At 44.3% G+C, this 19,384-nt stretch overlaps 1 protein-coding gene across 2 annotated transcripts in view; it reads right to left on the bottom strand.

Annotated features, from left to right (window-relative positions):
- Positions 1 to 3,519, bottom strand: part of TMEM259 (transmembrane protein 259) — a 38,034-nt gene extending 34,515 nt beyond the window's left edge. For both annotated transcript variants that reach the window (XM_083363541.1, XM_083363540.1), the window contains exon 1: positions 2,653 to 3,519. In XM_083363541.1, the coding sequence (XP_083219667.1) occupies positions 2,653 to 2,877 (225 nt within the window). In that variant the 5' untranslated portion in view covers positions 2,878 to 3,519. The remainder of the gene's footprint in view (positions 1 to 2,652) is intronic.
- Between the last annotated feature and the right edge of the window lie 15,865 nt (positions 3,520 to 19,384).

Genomic DNA, 19,384 nt, shown 5'->3' on the forward strand with positions numbered 1-19,384 from the left:
GCCATATGGACCTTAGCCACGCCCACCCAATAGGCCACGCCCACCCAGGCCACACCCACCTGGCCCCCTGAGGGCAACCGCAATGCTGATGCGGCCCTCAATGAAATTGAGTTTGACACCCCTGATATAGATAATAGACAAACAGACAGATAGATGATAGACAGACAGACATAACCTTTACTGTCATTTAGGCACAATGGCACACATTAAAAATGAAATTTAGTTGCTTGCTCTCAAAGTGTACACAGCCATAACACATTTAAAACACACTATATACAACATATGTATATCCTTACATATAAGTAACATATAAATATTATTCACTGTCCATCTTGAATACATAACAGGAGGAGGAAGCTTTAGAGTTCACAAGGTTAAAAACTGTCACTAAACAAAGGTTGTAAATCGAGGACTTCCTGTACTCCAGAAATTTAAGCCAGCTGCCATGATATGCTTCTGTTCATCATACGCTATTCTGCATCATTAAGTAAAAGCTTGATTTCTGGTGACTTACATCAGGCAGTTAGTTCCCTTGGCAACAGCTCATAAAGCAGCCCTTGCCACCTTCTGGGGTCTTGTTTTACCACCTGGTCCAGTTGTTGGCCTTGGACCTCCCAGCCATTCTGCATCCAAATAACAAGCAGGGCTGCCCCCGTTTTGCTTTCTACCTCAGTCAAGGCCAGCTAGTACTGCCAGATGGCTAGGCAGAGCCAGATGATGAGAAGGCAAACTTTTAAGATATCAAAACAAAGCAACGACAATCAGCCTGCTAATGCTGGTTTTCAAAAGCATTTTTCTTCCTGCTTTATTATGGAAACATGGATTAGTGTCCTTCTGGGAGAGTAATAAACCATTTTTTTTAATAGCCTAGTAACTTTATGGAGCTTTTTAAAACTAACCCAGAGAAATTATCTCCTTCTTGCTCCTCTGGGAGTTCTAAACATATCATGTTAGCTTGTTATAATCCTTACAATGGTCCCCTGTGGTAGACCAGTATCACTGCCTTCCAAACTGCAAATGAATGAGGCTCTCCAAATTCAAAGAAGATGGCAAAACATATCCAAAACATTTGATGATCCTGGTGAACGAGGGCTTTAAATTACAGAGCTGTAAATGCCACGGCAAGAAAACACACAGCCCTACTAATTTTAAAGACACTGAGCTAGTCAGCTGGAGAGCTGACAGCTCGGGTTTGAGAGCCAAGTACCGCCTAAAGGGATGAGCCCGTTACTTGCCCCAGCTCTTGCCCACCTAGCAGTTCGAAAGCATGGAAAGGCGAGTAGATAAATAGGTACCACTTCAGTGGGAAGGTAACAGGGTTCCATGGCTTATAGCCACGCTGGCCACATGATCCTGGAAATTGTCTTCGGACAATGCTGGCTCCCTTGGCCAAGAAACGGAGATGAGCACAATGCCTTAAAGCTGGACCTGACTAACAGGGAAATTTTTACTAATTAAGTTATAGTAAAATTAATAATAATAATAATAATAATAATAATAATAATAATAAGAAGAAGAAGAAGAAGAAGTAGTAGTAGTAGTAGTAGTAGTAGTAGTAGTAGTAGTAGTAGTAAGGGACCTTGGAGGTCATCTAGTTAGTCCAACCCCCTGCTCAGTCAGGAAACCCTATATACCATTTCAGGCAAATTAAGGCAGAGAACTGAAGAACTAGAAGAACCTTAAAGAAGTTCTTTTAGCCTAGTATTTTCCTGCAAGTTTATCAACAACCTGGATATAAAAGCGAAGCCAATCTTTACCAAAGTTGATACTGAGTTTGGTGCATTTCTAACTGCTAATATCTCGGAGCAAAACAACTAAAACTAGATTAAACATATTCCAGAAAAGCATATTTATAACCGATATGTATAACGTATGTATGTATGTATGTATGTATGTATGTATGTATGTTATACGTATCAGTTATAAATAGTGCGGTGTAACTAGAAAAAAGACTAGCATGAATTTAGGGAATATTATAATAGAAACATCACGGGAAGTTACACTTTACTCCTCACAAACCTGTCACATGCAGGTACTGCTCTAGTCTAGACAAACCATTTTCCCTTCAGCCTTAGCTTTTTCTTTCCCATTTGTTAAATGAAGATAATAGTGCCATACTTTTTGGGAGTACAAAAATAACAGAAAAACATAATAGCTAAAACAACAGAGGATACACTATTGAATACACACACACACACACAATACAGTACAGAACACATGCTGCATGCAGAGCAAAACTGAGGGAGATTGATAGTTAAGAAATATGAAGTATAAATGAATAAATGACAATTTTTAAAGCTTGAATAAAATGAATTAATCCCCATGGTTCTTAAAAAGATTACAGGATAGTCTGGGTAACACCTAGCACAAGAAATCAAAGTTAAGCACTGGGAAGTTTTGTAAATCTGAATAGATCTATGTGCAGGAGGCATGTGGACGAGGGGGCATGAAGACAATAATCTATCACAAGCCAATAAAATATTCTCCAAGGGAAAAAATGTCCCACCCACTCCCACCTCAAATCTGTAACGGCTAAAACTTTTATTTCATAAGCTTTGGTGAGCCTTCAAACATTACTAAGTCTATTCCAAACCAATATGAAAATATAGAGATACAAGGAAAATCTATCTCCCTCTACCCCTACACCATTACCTTAAGGAGTATGAAGAATTCAAAGATGCGACGGAAAGATGATGGGAAGAGGCGGGCGTAAGTGACAGCCATTTTGAAGAAAAGGGCATGGAAGAGGCGATCCCGAACATTGATGAGAGGGTTCTGGTTGAGATTGCGGACCCCTCGGTTATTGCCAACAGGGGCCCCACCCACCCCATTATTGTTCACTGGATGATGGGTGTTGTTGGGCTGATTCTCTGACATCCTGAGTTGGCGAAAGGTGCACAGAGGGTTGATGGGGATGTTTTCGAAGGCTTCTCTTGCAGTCTTCTCTTAGAAGAGTTTGATTCCAGTTTCCCACATATAAATTTAATTTCAAGATACTAAGCAAGTCTGCTGATAGGAGAAAGCACTTAAGCAATAAATTCACCTCTCAAACTGGCACGGGGGGGCCAGGGGGGGGAATCCAGAAAATAGCTATCCCACAACAAAGTACCGTAGCCCATAGTCTGAATTAGAAGACAAATGGACCTTAAATGGATTGACATGAAAGATGCACTAATTTGGAAACAACTAAGAAAGTGTTAGTAGCTCAGCAAGAGGCGAACAGATGGGCAAACTGATCAACCCCTCCCTATAAGAGTCCTTGACGGTAGGAAGGCGAACCTTCAAAGAGGACCTAAAAATGCTTCAGAGTTTAGGGAAGACAAATAGCAGGAGGAGAAGCCAGAAAAAATACTGTCAGTGGATTTGCCTCTCCCAGGGGACCAAAGGTGTTAATCTGTCAAAATGGGGGAAAGGACAAGAGATTCAAGGTTCAACAGGTCAGGGATGCCAGAACCCCCAAAGTCCAAAGATGGGATTGTGGACAGGCTGTTCGGTTGATAGAAGAGGGATTGGGCAAGATAGGGGCACAAGGGGGGGGAAATAGGAATTATGTTGGGCAGAAAGAGAAGCTTTGCCAGGACAAATTAGAGAAAGGGGGGAGACCTTTCTGGGGGGATGACATTGGGGGACGGGTGGGGGGAGCCTGCAAAACCTCTCTGATCTCTTATTTAAAACGGGGGGTGGGGGAATTGGCGAAGCCCACCAATTTCTAACAGAGGAATCTGAGGCGGGGGGGCAGGGGAAGTAAACAAGAAAGGGGGAGATGCTCTGAAGACCCAATTTTGGGGAGGGTGGGGAGAAGGCAACGAAGAGGCTCTGCAATCTTCTCGGAAAAAAGGGGAAGGGGGGGCAAGCTTCAAAACGGAGGCGCTTAATTTGGGGAAGAAAAAAGGGTCGTCAGAAGAATCGGAGAGGACGAGGGGGGGGAGAGAAAGCCAGCCCACCAAACGTCCAGGGTAAGGGAGGAAGCGGGGGCGACCCGTTATCGAGAGGGAGATTTTTTACCCCCTCCCGCCCCCAGAAAGGGAAGAACAGCCTCGAAGGAGAGGAGGAGGAGGAGAAGAGGGAGAGTCCTCACCCAGCCCTTCAGACGGGCCCGGTCAGGAGGAGGGGAAGCAGCGGCCCCCCAAGAAGGAAAAAAGGGCCGTTGGGGGAAGAGAAAGAAAAGCTGGGCCGCGTCCTCTGGCCTCCGCCTCTCAGTCCACCTTCTGGTCCGGCCGGGCCACCGCCATGTTGATAGCTCGCTTCCCCTTTCCTTTCCCCCCCCCTCCCGCCCAGCAGCACCGATGACGTCAGCCGGGAGCAGGCAGGGTGGAGGAACACCGAGCGAGGCGAAATGCATCCTGGGAAAGAAAAGGGGGAACTAGAGGAGCCCGGAAAGGGGAGCGCACGGAGAGGGCTCCAAAGGGGTACGGTTAAGAAGATTTATGGAGCACTTCCGGTATCCGATTGACAAATGCATTTTAAAAAAATAAAAATTTCCCAAAAAAAAAGCACCCTCCAGCCGCAAGACGATACCTGGATTGGCAAGTAGGAAAAAAAAAGTTTTAAAAGCTTCCTTTTTAATCTTCCGTTCTTTAACCTGTCCATGCTGATGGAACTCTATCGAGTTTCCACCTTTTCAATTAGTATCATGTGTAATTAGGAGGGGTTTTGTCCCAGGAAAAAGTCAAAACTGTTAATCTTGGCAGCAATATTATTGCATCGTGGAAATCTTCATTTACGCAAATACTACTGTGAAGTAGTCACCCTTCACTGGGTTATAGAACAAGGCGCCTTCAACACAGCATGTTGGTTAATTGTTGTCTCCTTGATTTCACATTTTACTTTTTGTTCTTACACCCTTTAAACCGCACATGGAGGATTCGGCCTGCGACGATCCCAAACCGCAGATGCTAGATTCCGGAAACGTTCGACCTTTTTACTTACCTCTTTGTTCGCATATTTCCCCACCCAATTCCGGAGTTACGCCCCTTGATTTCCATAACCCGACCTTGTCTTTCATCTTCCTTGGAAATACAGTTTGTTCTGAATTTTACAAAATATATATTCGAAACTTCGAACTGTAGAGAGGGCACGGTTTGTTTTGGGTTAGTACAAACCAGATTTTTTTAAAAGGGAAAAAAAATTACATTTGCGCTCACCGTATCTTACAATATTATGGAATCGTGAGGTTTATATAGCCTTCAAGAAGGCACTTAGTTTGTGCTCGCTTCGGCAGCACATATACTAAAATTGGAACGATACAGAGAAGATTAGCATGGCCCCTGCGCAAGGATGACACGCAAATTCGTGAAGCGTTCCATATTTTGATCCCTCTCTTTTTATGACTGTTGCTGTTTTTGCAAGGATGACACCCAAATTCGTGAAGCGTTCCATATTTTGATCCCTCTCTTTTTATGACTGTTGCTGTTTTTGCAAGGATGACACACAAATTCGTGAAGCGTGCCATATTTTGATCCCTCTCTTTTTATGACTATTGCTGTTTTTGCTGTTACTACACTTTGCAATGTTGTCTGTGGCCTTGGAAAATATTGCAGACCTCTTTTCATCTAAACCAGGGGTCTTCAAACTTGGCCCTTTTATGACTTGTGGACTTCAACTCCCAGAATTCCTCAGCCAGCTTTGCTGGCTGAGGAATTCTGGGAGTTGAAGTCCACAAGTCATAAAAGGGCCAAGTTTGAAGACCCCTGAATTCTAAACCGCAGCAGCAGCAGCATTTTCAGCTCTTTTTAAAAAAAAACACGAAACCTTTGCAGCTTACAACATGCAGTCACCAACGCGGCTTTGCTGGATTTGAGCAATGCATCCTGCTCTGCGTTGAAATATATATCAAGTAGCGTTAAAGCCCTGTAAAGGGAAACTAACCTTTAAGAATGACCCTGATTGTTATAACTCCCAACTTGTTTTGGCGGGAAACTTTGAACATTTCTATTGGTGGGGCGAGCTTTACAAGCTGGGTGATTGGTTAAGGCCCTGTGGGGGTCAGAGTGTAAATTACAGGAAATTGCTTGCAGTTAGTTCTCCAGTTCCAGTTTGAGTTGTAAAGAGTGTAGTAACTGTGCCGGTCTGCTCCTCGTCTAACGAAGCCGGATAGTTGCAGAGGAAAGAGTTGATGCTAAACAAGAGACTAGAAATCACTGGAGGTCCGACCAGGTAAGGAGCCCTGGTGGAATCAGGCTCCCCAGCCGGCCTGCTAGGAAGACCTACCTGTCCCCAGGACTCCTTAAGCCCAGCACAGCTGCAATCCCAGCGGTACAGGCATTAACCAGCACCACAGGGGCCTCCCCAAAATGATTCAACTTGAAGAGTTCGATGTTACTCATCCGGAAGATTGGAGCTGCTATGTGTTCCGAGTTGACTTCTACCTCGAGCTTAACCAGATCACAGACGATAGTCGGAAGGCGGCAGCCTTGCTACATGTCTGCGGACGAGCCACGTATAATATCGCGCAAGCCCTGATAATGCCAGCGAGCCTAAAGACCGTGGCCTACGCGGACCTGAAAAAAAAATTAAAGGAATATTTTAAACTTCGTGAACCCTCATTAATCGCCCGGCGCTATGCGTTCCAGCAACGGGATCAGAGACCCGGAGAATCTGCAGCCGAGTTTGTGGCAGCCCTTCGCCAAGCGGCGTGCCGATGCGAGTTCACTGACCTGGAAGAACGTCTCAGAGACAGGCTCGTTTTCGGCCTGCGTAACAGAGAATTACAGCAGCGCCTAATCGCCATGAAGGAACTGACCTTCCAAGATGCATTGAACGAAGTCATGGTGGAAGAGACTACCAAAGGGGCCATGAAGACTCTCCGGCCACCGAAAACACACACCAGCCCCACAGCCATCTGCCAAGAGCCCGCAGAAGGCTCGGGGAAGGCCGGGGATCGTTTGCGGAGAGAGCCACCCAGACAGCCACGCTTCCCAGAGCAAGCAACTTTCCCAAAGAACTGCGCAAGCTGCGGGGGACAGCATGAAAGAGCCAAGTGCCGATTCCGCACCGCAGTTTGCTATGCCTGTGGAAAGCAAGGGCACATTGCCAGAGTATGCAGAGGTCGTCAGCGGGAAGTTCGGGTTACCGAGATCTCCTCCTTGTGGAGTTAGATAAAAGATGAACGGGATAGATGACACACAGAGATATATTGTTGTTGTTAGCTGCGAAGTCGTGTCCGACCCATCGCGACCCTACGGACGTTCCTCCAGGCCTTCCTGTCCTCTACCATCTTCTGGGGTCCATAGATAGATAGATAGATAGAGAGAGAATGAGAAAGATAGATGATAGAGATAGATGACAGATAAATGATAGAAGATAGAGATAGATGATAGATAAATGATAGATGATAGATTGATGATAGAAAGATAGATGATGGATAGATGATAGATAGAATAGATAGATGATAGATAAATGATAGATTATATAAATGATAGATATAAAGATAGATGATAGATAAATGATAGATGATAGGATAGATAGATGATAGATGACAGAGATAGATGATAGATAAATGATAGATTGATGACAGATGATAGATAAATAGATGGTAGATAGATATGATAGGTAGATATGTGTGTGTGTGTGTGTGTATTCAGAATGATATTGGAAGGGAACTTGGAGGTATTCTTGTCCAACTGCCCTGTGTGTGTGATTGTATGAATGTACACACACACACACACACACACACACACACTGTGCATATATTAATTCATACAATTTTGAAGGTTACTATACATCCAAGACCAGAGACATTTCTTTTGGGGCCAATAGACAAAAATTTGGAAAAATCACAGGGTATTTTGTTCATGTATATGATAACAGCAGAGAGGCTTCTATATCCCCCAAAGTAGAAAGACTTAATAATATATAGAGTGGAAAATTGATTGGTAAAGGAGTTGATTGAGAGGGCAAAACTAACAACGCGGATTAGAGAAAAGATGTTGACCAACTTGGAGCCCCTTTTGGACTTTTTGTGCAAAACAGCAAAAATTGAAATTATGTTATATGGGTTTGGTGTTTAGTAAAGATTTGATTATAACAAAGTGAGTCTTATGTTGTAATTGGCCAGTTGCAGTATTTTGCAATCACGTGACATGGTTTATGTTGTACTGCTGCCACAAACTGGGCTTTTTGGCTGGTTTCTGGTGAAAAATGTCCGTGGGCATGAATTTATTTGCTTAATGACCACTATGTTCACCTAATGACCACCACAAAAAAGTAGTAAAATTGGATCGGTCACATGACTGCCTTGACTTACAACAAGAATTCTGGGTTCCATGACGATCATAAAGCAGCTACTACCTGTATACAGATAATGTAAATTCTTGTCTTTTGTTCATGTTTTTCACTCTGCCTGCTTGCTTTTCAACCTTGTTTTACCACTTACTGCCTTTGATCTTTGCTGATGTTTTAATAAATAAAGAAGTTTTATTTTTGCTAGCTAATCTGAACAGCTCCCGTGTACTTACTCTCATTCAGATTTAGGGATTGTTGGAGAACGTGCTGGGGGGCAAAGTAAGCTGAAAGTAATGTTCCAACAGGTCTAGGCCTGCAGAAGGCATAAACAGAGGGATTTATAGTCTTTTTAAACTTACAGAAGATATCTTACTGTGTAGCTAACAATTTCCCTGAACTCTCAAGTTATATTTTTCACAATGAATTTCAGAGCCTGGTGGGATCCTAATACAAAATTATGCACCTTTCTTTCTTCACATTCATCAATGAAATTATGAGGGTTTTTTTAATCATTACAGCAAATCATTATGTGTATGCCAGCAATTTGGAGTTGTGGATTTTCAAAAAAAAATTTCCCTCTTCAATTTCCTAATGGAGCAATTAATCAGTGGAATGACTTGCTTCCAGAAGTTGTGGATGCTTCAACACTGGAAATTGTTAAAAAGAGATTGGACAACCATTTGTCTGAAAAGGTATAGGGGTCTCCTGCTTGGGGTTGGGCTAGAAGACCTCCAAGGTCCCTAAATTTTATAATGGACTATTGCATCCTGTTTAGTTTTGGTCGTCATGACACAAAAAAGATGTTGAGACTCTGGAAAGAGTGCAGAGAAGAGCAACAAAGATGATTAGGGGACTGGAGGCTAAAACATTTAAAAAATGGTTGCTGGAATTGGGTATCTCTCGTTTAATAAAGAGAAGGATTAGGGGTGACATGATAGCAGTCTTCCAATATCTCAGGGGCTGCCACAAAGAAGAGGGAGTCAAGCTATTCTCCAAAGCACCAGAAGGCAGGACAAGAAGCAACAGATGGAAACTAACCAAAGGGACAAGCAACCTAGAACTAAGGAGAAATTTCCTGACAGAACAATAAACCAGTGGAATGGCTTGCCTCCATAAGTTGTGGGTGCTGCCATCATTGGTGGTTTTTAAGAAGAGACTGAACAGCCGCTTCTCTGGAACAGTATAGGGTCTCCTACTTGAGCAGGGGGTTGGACTAGATGACCTCCAAGGTCCCTTCCAACTCTGTTATTCTGTTCTTATTTGATTAAAAGTGGTCTTCATGCAATGTTTTATGATAAAGAACTCTTGTGCCATATTTTTTAATGCTTTTGCAACCTTGTCTATTTCAAAAAAATCAATTATTCCGCCTTAAGAATTACCCCTCCCTTCTGTCCACCCTCAGCCACGCAACTACCAAGCTATTATTGGAGATTTAAATATAGCTTATGATTTTTGTCTTGGTGGCTGCAACGGTGTGTCTGCCTCCATTGCTTAGATACTAGAGGTGTTCAAATACAGCAGGCACACAAAGGGGTGGAAAGAGAAACAAAAGACAAACTCTTGAGATCTTGAATTGCAGAAATCCAGAGCTCAGGTTTGATTCCCGTGGATCAGTCCATGGTCATAGACTGGTTGGAAAAAATAATAATCTCCCCAGTAAGTAATCTGTAAATTTTGATTAGGTATCCTTGGCATCCATTCATCTGAATCTCCTTGCTGCTTGCTTTTCCTTCTTTCCACCCAACGTGCTTTATTTTAAAATCTGAAGTTTTTAATTATGACCACACGGAAATACATCGACCAGGAGCTTCATCTGTTTCCAGCAGCTTCGTGAGAGGTGAGACAATGAGGGCTAGGCTCAGAAGCTGACAGGTGAATTGTTTGATCCCAGCCAACAGGACAGGATCATTAAAAGGAGGTAGCAGTTAAAAGTTTCATGTAAATTTCCCCCGCTGAGAAATTGGCCATTAATTTTTTCTTGTCAAAATTTGTCCTCTTGAGTTTCGGCATGGTGGTATATATACAGGTAGTCCTTGACTTAAAAGCATTTGTTTAGTGACGGTTCAAAGTTGCAATGACACTGGGAAAAAAGTGAATTATGACCATTTATCACACTTATGACTCTTTCAGCATCCCCAGGGTCACGGGATGAAAATTTTGGATGCTTGGCAACTGTTTTATATTTATGAATGTTGCAGTGTCCTGGGATCAAGTGATCCCCCTTTGTGACCCTCTGACAAGCAAAGTCAATAGGGAAGCCAGATTCACTTAACAACTGTGTTGCTAACAGCCACAGGGATTTGCTTAACAACTGTGGCAAAAAAGGTTGTAAAATGGGGCAAAATTCGCCCAACAGCAGTTTCGCTTAGCAACAGAAGAAAGTTGGCACTCAATTGTGGTTGCAACTTGAGGACTGACTGTAGATATATTTATTTTATGCCTGGCACTTTGACACAATGCAAAGGCTGAACAATGAAAACGAATTCTCTTCAGATAGTCCTCAACTTAAAACCGTTCATTTAACAATTATTTGAAATTACGATGACGCTGAAAAAAGGGATAAGGATCTGGTTTTCGCACTTCACAACTATTGCAGGGTGCTTGTGGTCATTTGAACACTTGGCAACTGGCGTGTGTTTACAATGGTGTCCCAAGGTCATGTCATTGCCATTTGCAACCTTCTGACAAGGAAAGTCGGTGGGGAAAGTTGGATTCTTTTAACTATAGCAAAAAGTTGTAAAATTGGGCTCAACTCATTTAACGTGTCTGCTTCGCTTAGCAACGGAAGTTCCAATCTCAACAGTAGTCATAAATTGAGAAGTCAAAAGACAGGGATACTTAAAGATGTCAAAGGGAAGGGAGTGTTTTTCTCTCTCTGGTTTTGCTGAGCCACAGTTCCCTCATTCTATGGGGCCAAGGCTGCATGCCCCATTTTTTTACTCCTGCTGAAATATCTCTAGGCCAGCTCAAACTTTCAAGTTAACATTCCCAGCTCCCACTTCTTGGCTGCCTGAAGGATAGGCCGGAGGAAGTCTAACAAGCCGATAAAGAAACAAATATTCTGGCTTCCAGAAATGCACATTCAGAATTATAGAAGTGGAAGGGACCTCAAAGGTCATTTAGTCCAACCCTTTACTCAGGGCAAGAACTGTTGAAGTAGCTGGGCAATTTCCATTGTGAAGTCATGATGTTTTAAGTCAAGACACCTCTATAACCGAGCTGATTTTGCCATCTTAAGTGGAGGTCGAGTGAATTTTTCACAGACCGCAAATTGCATCACATGGCACTGAATGCTGCAACCACTTGTAAAAGTAAACCAGTGCCCAAAATGGGGCCCTGTGAATGCTGCTGTTGGAACTCTGGAACCAGGTCATAAGGATCTTTTGTTTGTTTGTTTGTTTGTTTGTTTTTGGGGGGAGGCGTCATAACTTTGAATAGTTTCTAAGCAAACGCTTGTTAAGTGAGAACTATCTGTACAATTTAATCAGTGGAACACTTGTCTCCAGAAATTTTAGATGTTCAAAAACACTGAAAGCTTTTAAGAAGAGATTAGACAGCCATTTGGGGTAGGCAACCTTGGCTCTTTTATGACTTGTGGACTTCAACTCCCAGAATTCCTGAGCCAGCCACGCTGAGGGGAAAGGGAGAGGTTTCCAAGCTGAGCCATGCTGGCTCAGGGATTCTGGGAGTTGAAGTCCACGAGTCAAAAAAAAAAGAGCCAAGGTTGCCTACCCCTGGCCTAGGCTGGTTTATGACTTGTGGACTTCAACTCCCAGAATTCCTGAGCCAGCATGGCTCAGCTTGGAAACCTCTCTCTTTCCCCTCAGCATGGCTGACTCAGAAATTCTGGGAGTTGAAGTCCACGAGTCATAAAAGAGCCAAGGTTGCCTACCCCTGGCCTAGGCCTAGGCCGGTTTATGAGTCGTGGACTTCAAGTCCCAGAATTCCTGAGCTAGCTGTGCTGAGGGAAAAGAGAGAGGTTTCCAAGCTGAGCCATGCTAGCTCAGGGATTCTGGGAGCTGAAGTCCACGAGTCATAAAAGAGCCAAGGTTGCCTACCCCTGATATAGGAGGCTGGACTAGACTAGAAGACCTCCAAGGTCCCTTCCAACTCTGTTACTCTGTACATCCCTTTTGTTCACTATAGGCAAAAAAGCTCCCCCTCCTCGGGAAAGATGAAGGCAGCTGCTGTGGGGCTCTCAGGCCAGGATTCCCGGGATCAGCTGAAGCTGCCGTGCATTGTTTGGAAAAATCTTGTCTTCCAGGCTCCCCAGCGTAAGATCCCACCCAAAGGTATGGGGTGTGCAGTTTCTACCTTAACTGAGCTGTCCAAATGTAGAGCCTGCCTTGCTGTGCCCAAAAGCTAGATATGAACCCCCAAAGTTGAAAGTACAGGGAGTCTTCGACTTAACGTTTAGTGACCATTCAAAGTTACAGCAGCGTTGAAAAAAGTTACTTAGACCATTTTTCACACGTATGACCATTGCAACATCCCCAGGGTCATGTGGTCAACATTCACATGCTGGGCTTGGTTCATATTTATGACCATTGCAGTGTCCTGGGGTCATGTGATCCCCTTTTGTGACTTTCTGACAAGCAAAGTCAATGGGGAAACCAGATTCACTTAACAACTGTGTTACTAACTTAACGACTGCAGTGATTCACTTAACAACTGTGGCAAGAAAGGTCATAAAATGGGAAACTTACTAAACAACAGTCACTTGACAATAGAAATTTGGGGTTCACTTGTATTCTGGATATTTCTCAGATTATGGATTATCATGTTCATAATCTTCATGCTGCATACCGAGATTTTTGGATTACCCATTTGGATTATTTGAAACTTCTTTTTTTTTTTACCTGGGAGCTGGAAAATGAAAGCTTTAGTCTCAGTTCCTCTCTGTTTGTCCATATATAGGCCGTCCTTGTTAACTGACTCTTTAGCAACTGTTTGCAGTTACGACGATGGTGAAAGAAAAAGTAACTTTATGACCAATCCTTGCTTTCACGACCTGTAAGGTAAAGGTAAAGGTTCCCCTGCACATGCGTGCTAGTCGTTTCCAACTCTAGGGGCCGGTGCTCATCTCTGTTTCAAAGCCAAAGAGCCAGCTCTTGTCCCAGGATGTCTCCGTGGTCATGTGGTCGGCATGACTAGACCACCAAAGGCACATGGTAGTGGTTCCTATTTTTCTACTTGCCTTTTTACATGCTTTCGAACTGCTAGGTTGACAGAAGCTGGGACGAGTAACAGGCGCTGACTCTGTTACGCGGCACTCGGGATTTGACCTGCCAAACTGCCAACCTTCTGATCGACAAGCTCAGCGTCCTAACCCACTGAGCCACCTGTACAGGGCTGTAAAAGGGATGCTGAAATAAGATCATAAGCACAATTATGGTGACCACTTTGCTTAATGACTGAGTTACAGGTTATAGTTGTGATCATTAAATGAGGACTGCCTGTATCTGTTTCTATCTAGCTCTACTAGCAGTGCAGAAACAGGGATCCAAAAATAATGATAAAGGAGAATATTGGTAGCTTGGGGTTGAAATGTGGAATCCTTGGTGCTCTCTGAGCTTGGTTGTTTTCTTGCAGATGTTTCATTACCTAACTAGGTAACATCATCAGTGTTCGACAACCGGATCCAAAAATAGTTAGGAGACTGCCACCTGTGAAGATATGCACTTTTAAATTAGTTCATGCCAGGGGTCCTCAACCCCTAGTCCGTGGACCAGTACCTGTCCTTGGCATGCGAGCAACTGGTCTGCACAAATGAGCAAAGCCCCATCCGTGGGATGCAGGCAGCACACAAAACCACGCACGCTCCAGTCCGTGGAAAAACCTTTCTCCATGGAACTGGTCCCTGGTGCCCAAAAGGTTGGGGACCTCTGGTTTATGCAATAGAGATTTTGATCACATGATCATGGGATGACATTCATGACATTCTCCAGGAGGGGTGGAAGGTCAACTAAGATTTTTCAGGGGGGCTGCTTTTCTGAGGTGACCAAGGTCTCTGGGGCATGCCTAAAAGTGGTGGAGATTGATTAGATTATGCAATGGAGATTACTGGTAGTCCTTGACTTACAACGGTTCATTTAGCGATCGTTCAAAGTTACAACAGCACTATAAAAAAGTGACTTGTGACCGTTTTTCATACTTACAATCGTTGTAGCGTCCCCATGGTCACGTGATCAAAATTCAGAAGCATGGTCACTGACTCATACTTATGACGGTTGCAGTGTCCCGGAGTCCCTTTTGCGACCTTCTGACAAGCAAAGTCAATGGGGAAACTGGATTCACTTAGCAACTGCAATGATTCTCTGAACTGTCACACGAAAAGTCATAAAATGGGGCAAAACTCACTTAACAACTGTCTCATTTAGCAACAGAAATTTTGGGCTCAATTGTGGGGGTAAGTCGAGGATTACCTGTATAGTAGTCATTCTTTAGCTATCAGCCATGGATGATGAGAGTTGAAGACCTAAACATCTGGAGCAGGGTTAGATCACCTTGGCTCTTTTATGACTTGTGGACTTCAACTCCCAGAATTCCTGAGCCAGCCATGCTGAGGGGAAAGGGAAAGGTTTCCAAGCTGAGACATGCCAGCTCAGGAATTCTGGGAGTTGAAGTCCACGAGTCATAAAAGCGCCAAGGTTGCTTATCCCTGATCTGGAGGGTTCCAGCTTACGAAAAGGATCATGAGGATAGATAAATAATCATCCCCCCCCTCTCTCTCTCTCTTTAAAATTTCAGTGACAACCAGAAAAAACAGGAGTCAAGAGAGAAACTTGACAGCGGCATCCAAACAAGGCTTTGGGAATGAAAATGGCATCACAAGAAAAAAGAGCGGAGAAAGCAAATTGCCATCTCTCTGGACAGGTTGCAGCCAGGAAGATCCACCACTTTTGCCTTCCCCAAAGACCTTGGTCCTATCGGAAAAGCAGCCCGCCCGAAAAATCCTAGTTGACCTTCGACCCCTCCTGGAGAACGTCATGGATCCTGTGGACTCTTGGGAAAAGAAATCACTGGAGAAGCAGCCTCTGCAGGAGAGGTGTCATTCCCCCTCTGGTGATCCCAGAGATGAAGGTCTACGGAGAGGAGGAGGTGAAGATCAGGCTACCGAAACGCCTGCTGGTTTTTCCCAGGATCGTGGGATTCCCAGAGTTCATCTCTTCTTGCCTCCTATTGGAGCCTCCAAGCTTTACAGAAAGAAGATCAAGCTCTCCAAAAGAACCATTTGGGTTCCTCCAGAAGAATCAACCCAGCTTCGGAAAATCACCTTGCCCACCATCCAGACTTTCCAGCCACAGCTCCACGAGCCACTTCTCTTCTCCAAGAGTAACCTCCAGAAGGATGTTCCTCTCCAGGAAGAGAGACCAGCAGAATCAGGAGGAGGACCAGAAGAAGCTTCTTGGGGACTGGTGGGCACCTTTGCACTTTTGGGGGCAGGCCAGCTGTCCCTACAAACTGGGATGGCTGGGTTGGAGGTGGGGATTCCTTGTCTGTCTTGGAGGACCTGGGCAATGCAATGCATTCAGAAGAAAGCCCACAGGAACGGTGGGAAATCCATTACAGGGTTGTCCTCGACTTACAACCACAATCGAGCCCAAACTTTCCCTTGCTAAGCGAGACAGTTAAATGACCTTGGAGCGATTTTATGATCTTTCTTACTAACTGGTGTTGTTATACCATTAGTAGCACAGCTGTTAGGAGCATCTGGCTTCCCCACTGACTTTGCTTGTCAGAAGGTCGCAAAGGGGGAATCACATGACCCGGGGACAATCCAACTGTCATAAATATGAGTCGGTAGCAAGCGTCTGGATTTTGATCATGTGATCATTGATCATATGCTGCAAGGGTCGTAAGCCTGAAAAACGGTCATGAGCCAGCGGTCACATGCCCATATTAACTAGCAAAATGGCTGAATTGGACAGCACAGTTTCAGGCTGTTTTCACTTCCATTTTTCTATTTTGAGTTTTAGGCAGCAGATAAAATTTATTTATTTACTTTATTTTTATCCTCCTTTATTACTTTGTAAGTAATTCAAGGCCATACACGTACTTAATATTTCTTCTTCCTTCCACCCCCCCAAAACCCCCACAACCTTGTGAGGTGAATGGGGCTGAGAGAGTGTGATTGGTCCAAAGTCACCCATTTGGCTTTCATGCCTAAGGCGGGACTAGAACTCACCATCTCCTGGTGATTGGTCCAAGGTCACTCATTTGGCTTTCATGCCTAAGGCGGGACTAGAACTCACCGTCTCCTGGTGATTGGTCCAAGGTCACTCATTTGGCTTTCATGCCTAAGGCGGGACTAGAACTTACCGTCTCCTGGTGATTGGTCCAAGGTCACCCATTTGGCTTTCATGCTTAAGGTGGAACTAGACCTCACTGTCTCCTGGTGATTGGTCCAAAGTCACCTATTTGGCTTTCATGCCTAAGGCGGGACTAAAACTCAGAATCTCCTGGTGATTGGTCCAAAGTCACCCATTTGGCTTTCATGCTTAAGGTGGGACTAGACCTCACTGTCTCCTGGTGATTGGTCCAAAGTCACCTATTTGGCTTTCATGCCTAAGGCGGGACTAAAACTCAGAATCTCCTGGTGATTGGTCCAAAGTCACCCATTTGGCTTTCATGCCTAAGGAAGGACTGGAACTCACAGTCTCCTGGTTTCTAGGTGAACACCTACATGAAATGACAAGCAGTAAGATTTTTTCATGGCTTTTGTGTGACCTTGGTGAATAGCCAAATTAATTTAAATTTAAGGTGCTCTTTTATCTTTTCCTTCTGCAATTCATTTTAATTGGGTAACCAAATGACAGAGTATGTATCTGCTGGAGTATGTATCACCATTGATTCCTTCATTCAAAATGTTTCATTCATCTTATTCTGTATCAGTAAGGCATATTTCTACCTCTGGATATATCTTGCTAGGGAAGCCACAGTTTTATTTAGAACAATTTAAGGCAAAGTATCAACAAAAGTTTGCTCATCTCGTGGTAATTTCATGGACACATTTGCGCAGCATTCTTAGCAGAAAATTGGAAATGATTTTCCCTAAACTTCTGGGGTGTTTGAAGAAATGTTGTGGAGTTTTCCCACCCAAGAACCAACTGAGTCAGGTTTTGCTTTTCTTCCCTACTCACAAATTACTGGCTGAGCCCGCCTGTTGATTGCCTGAAATTATGGGTAGTCCTGGGTTTACTATACTCATTTAGTGAATGTTCCAAAGTTATAACTGTGCTGAAAAAAATGACTTAGGATAGGTCCTCTCACTTACGACTGTTGTAGTGTCCCCACAATCACATGATTGGCATTTGGGTGCTTGGCAACTGTCAGCGTCCCAGGGTCTTATAAACACCATTGGTAACTTTCCCAGCTGGCTTTCAGCAAGCATAGCTAATGGGGGAAGCCAGATTCACTTAACAGCTGTGTGACTAACATAAAGACCGTCGCAAAAAAGGTCATAAAATCGAGGACAACTCACGACTGCATCGCTTAGCGACAAAAGTTCCACTGACAATTGTGATCATAAGCTGAAGTTATGTTGAGGGCTTCCTACAAAGACGGGGGGGGGGGGGGTGTCAAGCTATTCTCCAAAGCTACTGAAGACAGGACAAGAAGCAACAGATGGAAAGTAATCAAGGAGAGAAGCAACCTAGAACTAAGGAGGAATTTCCTGACAGTTAGAATTTCAACAATTAATCAGTGGAACGATTTGCTTCCAGAAGTTTAATTTAATTTAATTTAATTTAATAATATTTCTATACCGCCCTTCTCCCTGAGGACTCAGGGCGGTTCACAGGGCAGAGTAAAATACTAAATACAAACATTAAAAAGAGATTAAATGATTGCCCAAGTTAAAACAATTGGTATACAATTCTAAAACCCCAAGATAAAATTAAGAAACCAAAAAATAAAAAACCCCACCAATCCCCATCAGGCTAGGCCGGCTTGTACAAACAAAAACGTCTTGAGATCGCGACGAAAGGAGCGAAGATCGGGCGCCATCCGGAGCTCTACCGGTAGCTGATTCCACAGCTCCGGAGCGCCCACAGAGAAGGATCTCCCCCTGGGGGCCACCAATCGACATTCTCTGATCGGTGGCACCCTGAGGAGGCCCTCTCTGTGGGAACGCACAGGGCGCAGGGAGCTTGATGCCGGCAGCAGATGTTCCCCAAGGTACTCCGGCCCCATGCCATGGAGGGCTTTGAACACCATTACCAGTACCTTGAATCTCACCCGGAAGACAACTGGCAACCAATGCAGCTCACGGAGCAGAGGTGTAACGTGGGAGTATCGGGAGACTCCCAACACAACTCTCGCGGCTGCATTCTGTACCAGTTGGAGCTTCCGGGTGGTCCTCAAGGGCAGCCCCATGTAGAGAGCGTTGCAGTAGTCCAGACGAGAGGCCACGAGCGCATGAGTGACCGTGCATAAATCATCCCGGCTAAGATAGGGCCGCAACTGGCGCACCAGGCGAACCTGGGCGAAAGCCCCCCTAGTCACAGCTCCTATATGGTCTTCCAAGGTGAGCCGTGAATCTAGGAGGACTCCCAAGTTGCGAGCCCTATCTACGGGGGGTAATAGTTCACCCCCCATAGCAAGAGGTGGAATGTCCGAATAAACCCGGGATGAAGGTATGCAAAGCCACTCAGTCTTGTCGGGGTTGAGTTGAAGTCTGTTCCTCCCCATCCAGACCCGAACCGCCTCCAGGCAACGGGACATCACGTTGAGGGCATCACTGGGGTGGTTTGGGGTCGAAAGGAAAAGTTGTGAAAGGTTCAACACTGGAGGTTTTTAAGAAGAGACTGGACAACCATTTGTTTGAAATGGTAGAGGGTCTCTTGACAGGGTTGGACTTGATGACCTCCAAGGCCCCTTCCAACTCTATTATTCTGGTGTTCTACTACCTGCATTAGTCAGTGAAAAAGGATTAAAAATACAAATCCACTTGATTTGCTAGACAAATCCTGCAATCAACTTTCTGCTTTCCATTTCCACAGCCCACTGCTTCCTCACCGGATTTCCAACTTCCCACCCAACTCCTTTTGCAAAAGCTGCAGGAAACTACAACTAGTAGCAACCATCTGCTGATTGCAAAAGTCCTGCATTCCTTGCGGGAAGAACTGCTGAGGGGCAATGCATATAAATCAGATCACAG

Source organism: Vipera ursinii (assembly GCF_947247035.1).
Source record: "Vipera ursinii genome assembly, chromosome: 1".
NCBI classification, from domain to species: domain Eukaryota; kingdom Metazoa; phylum Chordata; class Lepidosauria; order Squamata; family Viperidae; genus Vipera; species Vipera ursinii.